Consider the following 12,163-nt stretch of genomic DNA (forward strand, 5'->3'; position numbering starts at 1 on the left):
CACAAAAATTTTATTTATTTAATTTTTTTGTCAAATTTGTCGGTTGCTGAAATCTTTGTATAAATTATTAAAATTTTTAGTTATGTATCATTAATCGTAGAATTTAATAATCTTTCGATTGGTATATTTGTTAATTTTCTGACATTTGTATTTACAAAAAAATCGTGATTTAAAGATTCGTATGTTTTTTGGCCGTGCTCGTGCAGCCGTACCGATAATTCCCGACAGTAGTGTATCCTATACGGATATAATAGATTTCGGATATTCTTAGGACATTCTGAATATATCCGGATGCTGTTGGGGTGCTATCTGTGAATTTGTTTAAGCGTAGTTAATTATTTAATAAAATATAAATTTGCAGTTAAAACTGACCTCACAGCAGATTAACGATAAGCCAAGAATGCCTCATCGGGGTCTTCTTCTCGATACTTCACGACATTTTATTCCAGTTGATGATATTTTCCTGATTCTTGACGCATTGTCTTACAACAAATTGAATGTTTTTCATTGGCACATTGTTGACGACAATAGTTTTCCTTATGAGAGTAATGTCTTCCCGAAGCTTTCCCTTAAGGGTTCCTATCATCCGACGATGGTCTACAGTGCCTACAATATTCGAAAAGTTATCGAATACGCTCGAATTAGGGGAATCCGAGTAATTCCTGAATTCGATACTCCTGCACACACTACTTCATGGGGTCAAGGGCATCCGGAATTGCTGACACAATGTTACGGTATGCTTGACGAATTTTAGACAAATTTTCAGATCCTACTTAAAAGGCAACTTTGAAATAAATTACGCTGTAATTACTTCTGTTTATTGATGGCAATGAAAATTTTCTGCGGAAGTATTCTAAAAATTATTTCATTGACGGGAAATTATTTTTTTCTCATTGTATGGTGATTGAAATATTGAAAGATGATTGTAAAATATTAATAAAGAAAAATTGAACGACATAGATAAAAATGGAAATTTGGATGGATCGACGGGACCAATGGATCCAACAAAGCCTGTTCTGTACACATTCCTTCGTAGTTTACTTGAGGAAGTTGTGCGGCTTTTCCCAGATAAATATTTACACGTTGGCGGTGACGAAGTGCCATTCGAATGCTGGGAAAGCAATCCTGATATTCTTACTTTCATGAGAGATCACAATATTACGAAAAATTTCACCGCACTTGAGAATATTTTTATCAATAGATTACTCAATATTACGTACGACTTAAATATAAAACCTATTGTTTGGCAGGAGGTGATTATCTTTCTTTTGATAAAACATAATTAAAGAAAACAATAATCCAGTTTATCGGAAATGTAAATCAATTGTGAATTTTAATTATTATTGTGATTTTTTAACCATTAGGTATTCGATAATGGAGTGAAAATCCATCCGGGAACTGTTGTTCAAGTATGGACTGGCACTTGGCAGAGTGAAGTTTCCAGTGTCACTAATGCTGGATTTCCGGTTATACTGTCCACTTGCTGGTAAATTTTTTACAATGTTTGCAAATAATAAAATTAATTTTCGGAAAAGTTTGGATTAGGGTAAATTTAACAGTAGTCAAATGCTTAACAATTTTTAATACAATTTTTGAACAAAATGTATATTTCTTTGATAGGATCTGTTAAGAGCTTTTGAATCATTATGACGACAGTTTTACAATATAAATATTTCTTGTAACTGGTAAATGGAGATTTGAATAATTTCTAATTAAAGTTGTTGGAAAATGTTTACAAAGATATAGATTATACGTCTGTCATGTGCAGGTTGATTAAAATTTTATATGTTTAAAAGAATTTTTGACAAAAAAAAGCTTTGATAAATAAACATAATTAAAAATCTATTAACTAGACTTAGGAAAAGCAAGTGTTCAAAAACTGTGACGTCATAATACTTCAAATTCCCTTAAGTATACACATCTGATTATAATAAAAAGATACGATTCATTGTTCTTGATATTATTGGAACAGAAATTTTTGAAGAACAAAAAATAGTTGTCAAACCAGTGACAAAAAACGGTAAGTTCTTACATACTTTTTTTTGAATATTCTATTGCGAATTATTTTTTGGGTTGCTAATTACGTGTTTTATAGCACATTCGGGTATATGCTCTAGAGTGATCCAAGATTGCTCCGACCAATAATAACGTGTTCGGGTTGACAACTCTACTTGAATTATTGTTCGATTTGAAAACATCCACCCGGGAACAGGTAGAAATCGAATTCGTGTTACATGCTCTGCCTTTAGTCAGAGCAATTGTCGTATTCGAGAAACAAATTTTGCTTTAAAGCAAAGGCAAAGACGTATTCGGGTTTTTCTAAAAATCCGCCCCAAGGTATATAGAGCAAGAAATCTTGCCCCATATTTTTCGACGGAGCAGTTATAATAATTTGATAATCTGCTTACTGCGCAAGTCATTGCTTCAAAAATTGGAAATGAATAATGCACAAACAAACATTCGGTTAAGTAAACGTTTTGAAAACTTTAGTTCTTATTTTTATTACTTAAGCTATTCAAATTTATAACTATGTGATATTTTAATAATTATATTTAATACTTATTCTTAATAATTTTATTTTTACTTTTTATATGTTCTTTTTAAATTCTTTTCGCACATTAGAATAAAACTATACATTTTCGTCAGTTAAAATGCAATATTTTCTTGCAGGAAATATATGGGACAAAATTCCTCAATTGTCCTAACTTAAAATCGAAAGTCTTCAAATCGGGCTGATTTTTGCACAAACTTTAATACTATGGGAGAGAACTTTACCCATAAAATATAAAGATATTTTATTGAAAATTGTAGGGGGAGAGGGGGTTAAAGTTTTTGGTAATGTGTGAACAGTGGATTCCTTTAGCTAATATAGCTAAAATACAGTAGAGTGGACAAAATTTTGACCTATTTGTTTTCAAGAAGTTTTTTCCTCCTCTTTCGAATGGTGTAAAATTTTTTTTTTTTAATTAACAATTTAACTTTTTTTTAAAATTAAAAATATTTTTCACTTTTTTTTGAAAAATGTCATTTTTTTCTCTTTTTTTTGCTTTAAAATAAAGCTTAATATGTGTACTTTTTATACCCGATTTGGAAATACGGTGTGTTCTTTAATATTACTTTAATAATAAATAAACTTAAACTTTAGTTGTGTAGTTAGATTAAGTGTTGGAGATCCCTCCCTGTAGATCATAGAGATACTCTAACATCACCGTAAAGCTTACCTAATTCCGCATCAAACAAGTATAATTATAATTTTAATACCCGATTAGGAAAAAATGCCGTTTTCTTTTGTGTTTCGAATAATTAATTAATTAATTAATTAATAATAGTAAGAAATTACTAAAAAATTAAATATTTATTAAGCAAATAAACTTTTCTTAATTGTGAGCTTATCATTGTAAAGCTTACTAAATTCCGCATCCAACAAGCATTTAACTAAGCTTTATTTGAAAGAAGAATAAAAAGAAAAAATGTCATTTTTCAAAAAATTAATAAATAAATAATCAATTATTTATTTAACAATTATTTATAAAAAACAGTTGAGTTTATGCTTGTTGGATGCGGAATTTGGTACGGTTTACGATGATAAGCTCATAATTAAAAGTTTATTTGCTTGAAAAATATTTAATTTTTTAGCAATTTCTTACTATTATTAATTAATTAATTAATTAATTATTCGAAATACGAAAGAAAACGGCATTTTTTTCTAATCGGGTATTGAAAGTACACATATTGAGCTTTATTTTAAAAAAAAGATGAAAAAATGTCCTTTTTTCAAAAAATTAATAAATAAATTTTCAATTATTTATTTATTTAACAATTATTTGTAAAAATAGGTGTAGGGGAGAGTAGGCTACATTGAACCAGCGTCAACAGTAAACCACTTCAATTTTCTGAGAAAAGACTGAGTGAAATTTTTTCTTATTCAATATACAAGTTGATACTACCGAAAAAGACTATGTCCAAAAATTTCCGGCACGTACACGGAGAGAAATCTGTTGCTATTATTGCTTGCAGAATCTTTACAAATTTTATTAGTCACTGCTGAATAGAATTTTAGCTTGAGGTTATAATAATTTATATACGAAATCATCTATTTAATGTAATGGAGAGTTCGATGCAATAAAAACAAAAAGCAGCTGCTAATTTTGCACGAAATCTTTATTATAAATATAAAGAGAACGTGCTATAAAAGTATTAGATTCTTCTTATAAGAATCGCTCGAACTCCGACTGATTTTCAGGCGGACTTTATACAACACAATCTTACCTGCGTATACGCACATATAACTCACACACACATATATTTCTCTGGATGGTTTCGAGGAACGGAACGCGTACAAAGCGGTGACGTTTGCAATAACATAACCTAACAATTTTGACATGTTGCTTATATATTCAAACACGAATAAAAATGCAATAATTTTTAAATAATATACTTACTATTAAATAAATATTATCTTTTTATAACAGCAACAAGTATTAAATACTACATATAATATATAATAATGTTTTACAGGACAAAGAAATATCAAATATAGAGAGAGAAATATATGTGTGTGTGAGTTACATGTATGTGCGTATACACAGGTAAGATTGTGTTGTATAAAGTCCGCCTGAAAATCAGTCGGAATTCGAGCGATTCTTATAAGAAGAATCTAATACTTTTATAGCACGTTCTCTTTGTATTTATAATAAAGATTTCGTGCAAAATTAGCTACTGTCTCTTATGCTTATTGCATTGAAAGTATTTTTACAATAAGTATTTGAATCCATGCTAAAAATATAAGAGAAACATTAAGCAATTTAAGTAATGTGCTCTTTCGAGTAATATTAGCAGCAGATTTCTCTCCGTGTAGGATTATTATTTATAAGGAAAAACTAAAAAAAATGTTTTTCATGTACAAAACTAAAAATTTTGTAGAAATATATTCAAATATATTCAACTTCAATATTCCGATGTGAAAAAGAATTTTAAATCTTACATAAATTTATTATAAACAATTTTTGTTCAAACTGTCATGTGTATACAGTGAGTGCGGCATCATTGAACCACCCGAAAAAGCAAAGAATTTTCAATTTCAAGAGTTGTAAAGTTGTCTGCTCTACTAATTAGTAAGAAAAATGCTGGAAGACATGCTTTCATCACAATTGTGAACAAGATAAACTTAAACTGTCACTTTTGCTACCTAACCTGACATCGAAATATATTAATCTCCTATATTAACAAATAATAACTATTTAACAACAATTTTCTATTTTTTTGAGTGGAAATAGTATATTAAGCAACAAGAGGAGAAAGGCAGCCATTTCTTTACGGTGATTTTTGTGACACGAGTGGAGGTCGAGGGCGCCCCGAGACCGGAACGAGTGTATTTTATCTATATTATATTATCTATATTTTATCTTATACTGTATTTTATCTATATTAGCTAAAGGAATCCACTGTTCACACGTTACCAAAAACTTTAAGCTCCTCCCCCCCTACAATTTTTAATAAAATATCTTAATATTTTATGGGTAAAGTTCTCTCCCATAGTATTAAAGTTTGTGCAAAAATCAGCCCGATTTGAAAACTTTCGATTTTAAGTTAGGACAATTGAGGAATTTGTGCCCCATATGTATTAAATTAAGAACCTATTAAAATGTTCACTTATTAAAAAATTTTGAGTTTCATAGACACTACCGTCCAAAAGTATCAGGACGATTACATTCGACTCTATGAAAGAACATGCCATTACTTTTTCAATCATATCTCGGTAATAAAAGGAGGTACAAAAAAAACTTAAATACGGTTAGAAAGCTGATTAAATTCTGCGTAAAATAAGCCGTCTTTGAAGTCATTTCGTTAATTATTTTTCGAGTTGTAGAGTGAGAAAGAAATAAAAAAAATTACCAAATTTTCTCATTTATGTCTCTTGACTTCAACTTTTTGAAAAATCTAGAAAAATTTAGATAAAATTTTTCTAAAAACACAGAAATCTTCGTTAGAATTTCAGCTTAAAAATAAGCCTTCGAAAATCAAAAAAGGTTCATCCGTTTTTGATATATCATTAAAAATGTGAAGCAGTGTTTTGACCGATTGCTGCATTGAAATTCAACTATGACGACTCGATTCTGGCTTCGCGCGGTAGCGAAAGAGAGAAAACAGGGACGAATTTTCCTGTTTCCTGTTTTCTCTCTCATTCGCTGCCGCGCGAAGACACAATCGAGTCGTCACAGTTGAATTTCAATGCACCAATCGGTCGAAACACGGCTTCACATTTTTAATTATATATCAAAGACGGATTAACCTTTTTTTATTTTCGAAGACTTACTTTAAAGCTGACATTCTAACGAAGATTTCTGTGTTTTTAAAAAAATTGTATCTAAATTTTTCTAGATTTTTGAAAAAGTTGAAGTCAAGAGACAAAAATGAGAAAATTTGATAATTTTTTTTATTTCTTTCTCACTCTACAACTCAAAAAATAGTTAACGAAATGACTTTAAAAATGGCTTATTTTACGCAGAATTTAATCAGCTTTTTAACCGTATTTAAGTTTTTTTATACCTCCTTTTATTTCCGAGATATGATTGAAAAAGTGATGGCATGTTTTTTTATAGAGTCAAATGTAATCGTCCTGATACTTTTGGACGGTAGTGTATATACATAATGTACGGTATAATATTTAAAAATTATTGTGCAATACAATCATTATTATTCATGCATTATTGTTTGTGACCATTTGAAATATTACTTCAACTTAGCAACCAACAATGTTTAACATTTTTAAACTATAGGTTTAAAGTTTTTATGGACTAAAAAAGTGTAACAAATTTCAAGTCGATCAATAAAAATTTATTTAAGTTATCGTGGCGATAAATTATTCTACAGACAGACATTTCTCTAAAAACCGTTTTTTTGCATCAGGAGGTCATGAAACGTAGAGATTCACCGGAATTAGAAGATTGGGCTACAAGAGTTTCAAAACGGAAGTTCCAATCGAAAAATTCCAAAATGAAAAGATCCAAAATTTATTTTTCCACAGTAAAAAAGTTCCAAAGCCCAAAATGTCCAAAATATAAATTTACCAAAGTATGAAATTTCCAAAATAAAAAGTGTTGAATTGTTAAATAAGTGAAAAGTATTTGAGTTGTTTGGAAAAATAAGGCACCTTCAATATTTCACATTATTTTTTCCATCTGAATGATTTTAATACAGAAATCCTTCGATATGTAAATAATTTTTTTCCAACTTGTACTAATTCTGCCATAATTAAAATTTACAATTTAATATAATTTCACTGTTCACTATTTTATAATTTAAATAAAATTTTTAATTTCACTAATTTACAATTTAATATAATTTCACTGTTTGAATACAAATTGTTTGCATCAAAATACATAATATACTTGATTTCCTCATTCTCATTAAAATTTTCCATAAAAGGGTTATTAGCACAATCATAACGATTGCTACATTGACTAATACCTCCTCGCACACCACATTCAAAAAACATTAGCTTATCAATGTCTGTAAGCAGTTCTAACCTCACTGTAGTAAAATTTAACATCGCGTCCCACGTCAATCCTGGTGTTGTATAGTAGTGAGCAGGATCAAGTCTATAAGCGAGTAGGCATTGATCTCTGAAATTTTCAAAGATATCCGTTAATAACAAGACATCAGTTTTCATGCATAATTCTACATATTCTCCAAGATTGGAACAATTAAATGTAGACCATACACGTTGAGCATGTAAATAATCATCATCAGAAATCCCACTATCATTTAATGTACTATAAAATTTTTCTTTATCTGGTAATCTTGTTTCTGATGAACTTGCCGACTGAGTATTATTGAATACACGTGCTTTATATTGCTCCTAAGTTATTTTTGATTTTTAAAAAAGATATCGATAATTTAGTAAAATTATTACTTGAATATCGGTTAATAGGCACTTTTATAAGTGTTGTGTGTTGACTTTGTGCATTTGACTGGATAAATAAACTGATTTTTGCTTTAAGTTTTATCTTGTAAAACCGACATGCCACTTTGTACTGAATGTCAATTACAAGTGTCTAGAGCATCGGGTGATTCTATGACTTGTGCAAAGTGTAGTGGTTTAGTGCACCAGGCATGTGTCAATGTAAACATTAGCAAAAAAGACTTTGATTGTTTAAAAAAAGGTTTAATTAGTTATTATTGTGCTAAGTGCAAGAACAATAGTGACACCTATGGACATAAGACTGCAGCTAATAGTCAAAAACAAAACATGTCGGTTCTTTCCACATTAGACACTGAGCCATCTTCGAAATACCTAGATGCTATCCGTGTGGCAGTCGAACAGGGGCAAAGCAATCAAATGGCTGAATTTCAAAAACAAATAGCAGAAATGTTCAATGTTTTTAAAAATGAACAGACTGAATTTAATAGAGGATTGAATGAATCAATTTTATTGATAAAAAAGGAAATCAGTGATAATTAAAAAAAAATCAGTGCTATCGAGGTCGAATCAGCTGATTTTTCTGAAAAATTAAAAATGGTAAAAACTGAATCTGATCAGCTAAAGAACAAGGTCGGTCAACTAGAACATATTGTGAATGTTCAGGAACAGTCTACTCTTCTCTCCACTCTTGAGGTTCATGGATTACCGGTTAGACAAGAAGAAGATTTGCGTCAGACTTTCATTGATATTACAAAAGCATTGAACGCTCCCATTGATATTAATAATATTGATAATATATATAGAATTCGTAGACAAGGCAACGTGGAAGTTTCTCAGTTCCCACCTACTGTGGTGGTTAAGTTGTCTTCACAGATATTGAAAGACAAGATTATTAATCAACGAAAGACTTGCAAGAACTTTTCAACGGTCGATATTGGTTGGCCTGACCCTATTGAAAATCCCCATATGGGATACCACATGGGAAACCACATGGGATCCTATGTCAAAAACCATGTAAAACCCTACTTCCATGAAGGAAACCACGTGGTTTACCATGTGGTTTCCCATGTCAAACCATATGGGAAATTGAGACAGGATTTTAGTTAGGAATAGACATGGGAAATTTGAACAGTTCATCTATGCATAAAACCATATCAAATCCCACATGTTTTTCCCATGTCAAATCCTAAACCGAATCCCATGTGAAAAACATTATCCGCCTTATTGAATATCCCTACATGGGAATCCACTTGGATTCAGCTGCTCTACTTCTTAGAAAAAGTAACAAAATCAAATGTTTATGGGTTGCTGGAGGCAAAATATTCGGACGTAAGGCGGATGGAGAACGCAGATTTCAATTAACGTCACTCGAAGCAGTAAACGCAATCCAATAGCAGCGACAGGATTTTTGGTTTTGTTCTTTGTTATTTAAAAATTTCTTAATTATTGTTTATTTTTTCTTCAGATGTAATGAAGTAAATTTTAATTTTTATTCATACAGTACCATCATTAACGTAGATTCATCGAGTACTCTTAATTTTTATATTTGTTACTTGTTTGTCTTCTCACTTTCATTTTTTTTAGAAACGAGTGGTTCAATTGTTTTTGAGTGTAATCTTGAGGCCTGTTTGATTTGGTTTCTTATGGAGTCCTTAAATTTTACAATAATATCAATTCATAATTCCTTTTTTTATTCTTCATTATTTTTAATACTTTATTTGCTACAGTCAGTCAATTAAAGTGGAGACATTAAACATCTGTCATGTTAATGCGCAATCATTGCGTGCACATTATATCGAATTTAAAGATTTCTTTGACACAGGCTACTATGATATTATTGCTGTTTCCGAAACTTGGTTATCACCTAATGTTGATTCCGACTTAGTAAAACTTAATAATTATAAACTATATCGTAGGGACAGAGAGTTACGCAGAGGTGGGGGAGTATGCTTATATATTATTAGGAATATTAAATGTTCCCTAGTTACTATGAGTACTGAGGGACCGTATCCTACTGCTGAATATTTATTTATCAATGTACAATCTTAACATGACAGTGCATTAATAGGGGTTGTTTACAAACCACCAAATGCATCATTTGGCAATGAATTAGAAAATCAAATATTCTCTTTTATGCAATTTTTTAACAATACTATTATAATGGGTGATTTCAATTGTAATTTAAACGTACCAGCTCCCTCTACAAACTACTTAACTTCAATGGTTTACTCAGCAGGTTTGAATGTGGTCCCTCATAACTCTACTCATCATACAAACAGCTCTAGCACCAGAATTGATCTTATGATTGTTGATAGTATGAATAAAGTACTTAATTTTGGACAACATTCGATATCATTTCTTTCCAACCATGACTTGATTAATATGAAATTTGAATTTCAGGGAAGTCGATCTCCATTCGATAATGAATCTAATTTTATTCGTAATCTAAATAAAATCCCCGAGAATGAATTCCTTGCGCACCTCTCAACCTACGATTGGGCTAGCTTATATTCCTCGCCTGACATTAATGTAAAAGTTTATAAACTAACTTATTACTTAACTTCTGCTTTCGATATTTTCGCACCCCTTCACTTATCAAGTATAAAAAAAAGATTTTCTCCTTGGATGTCAGACGAATTGAGAACTCTTGTCAAAGAAAGAAACAAATTACGTAGGATATCCAAAAGGACTAAAAATGCAATTGACCTAGGTAATTTTAGAAAAATTCGTAATTTGGTTCAAACTAAAATAAGGGATGCTCACAATAAGTATAATTTTAATATGATTAAAAATAAAAGTAAGACTCAAGACGTTTGGCATCTTTTAAGGAAGCTTAATATAATACCTTCTAAAAAGAAAAATACTGATCATACATTTCAAGCAAATGAATTTTTAAACGTTTTTTCAAATGTCCCTGTTCCTGCTCCTTCTTCCACATACGAACGTTGGCCAGTGAGCAGTGACATATTTGATGAAAATAAATTCTTTTTTTATGATATTGCTCCAAATACATTGCTTGATAGTATTAACAGTATTAAAACTAATGCAATAGGACCGGATCATATTACAATTAAAATGATTAAATTAGCTCTTCCAATTATTTTCCCTGTCCTTTTACATATATATAATTGCTCTCTCCAGACGGGAATTTTTCCTGAAATATGGAAAATGAGTAATATTTGTCCTGTCCCTAAGATACATAATCCAAAGGGACCTGCCGATTACAGACCGATTTCTATTGTATGTTCTTTGTCTAAACCTTTTGAGAAAATTGTGTGCAAGCAAATGACTGATTTCTTTACAAATAATGATTTACTAGAACCTCTACAATCTGGTTTTCGTGCAAAACACAGCACATGTACAGCATTGCTAAAGTTCACATCGGACATTAAACTTGCCATGGATTCAAAATTCATTACTATAGTTGTATTTTTTAATTTCTCTAAAGCGTTCCCATCAGTAGATCATAACTTGTTATTACGCAAACTAAATTCATTTAAATTATCGAAATCGGTCTGTGATTGGTTTCGGTCTTACCTTGGTCCAAGATTTCAGAGAGTTTATAATAGAAATGGTGATTTTTCAGAATGGGATAAACTTGAATGTGGTGTTCCCCAGGGCGCATCACTCTCATCGTTAATTTTCAACTTATTTATAGCAGATCTTGGGAATCAGCTACATTACTGTAAATACCATAAATATGCAGACGATTTTAAGTTTTATCTTTCAGGTCCACTGTCATCGCTTACAGATTTAATTCAAATGATTCAAAAAGATATTGATTATGTTGTCAAGTGGGCGAGTGACAATGGACTTGTTCTAAATTCAAATAAGACACAAGCTATGATAATTTCCTCAACCAATAAACTTTCTACTGATACATTGTTAACCTTACCACAGCTCTTGGTTGGGGGAGTGCCAATAGTGTACAAGGAATTTGTAAAAGATCTCGGTATTACATTAAATCGAACCTTGTCATGGAGAGAGCATGTTTCCGAAATTTTGCGAAAAACGTTTATGGTTTTGCAACAGTTAAATCGAAACAAGGATTCTCTCCCAGCATCTACACGTTTGTTATTAGTTAAATCTCTTATACTACCTTTTTTCGATTACTGTTGTCCCGTTTATGATGATATTAGTGATGAGTTAAATAATAAGTTGGAAAGAGCATTAAACGCATGTATTCGATTTATATATGATATTCCTAAGTCGGAACACATTACACAATTTAGAGTAAAA

The 12,163-nt window shown here is 30.7% G+C and overlaps 1 protein-coding gene across 4 annotated transcripts in view; it reads left to right on the forward strand.

The window, feature by feature from the left end:
* The window catches only part of LOC122506403 (beta-hexosaminidase subunit beta-like), a 128,301-nt gene that overhangs the window by 43,020 nt on the left and 73,118 nt on the right, over positions 1-12,163 (forward strand). For all 4 annotated transcript variants that reach the window (XM_043618546.1, XM_043618550.1, XM_043618548.1 and 1 more), the window contains exons 4-6: positions 362-734; positions 961-1,253; positions 1,365-1,486. In XM_043618546.1, coding sequence (XP_043474481.1) covers positions 362-734; positions 961-1,253; positions 1,365-1,486 — 788 coding nt within the window. The remainder of the gene's footprint in view (positions 1-361; positions 735-960; positions 1,254-1,364; positions 1,487-12,163) is intronic.

Source organism: Leptopilina heterotoma, unplaced genomic scaffold, assembly GCF_015476425.1.
Source record: "Leptopilina heterotoma isolate Lh14 unplaced genomic scaffold, ASM1547642v1 Lhet_417, whole genome shotgun sequence".
In the NCBI taxonomy this organism is placed as follows: Eukaryota; Metazoa; Arthropoda; class Insecta; order Hymenoptera; family Figitidae; genus Leptopilina; species Leptopilina heterotoma.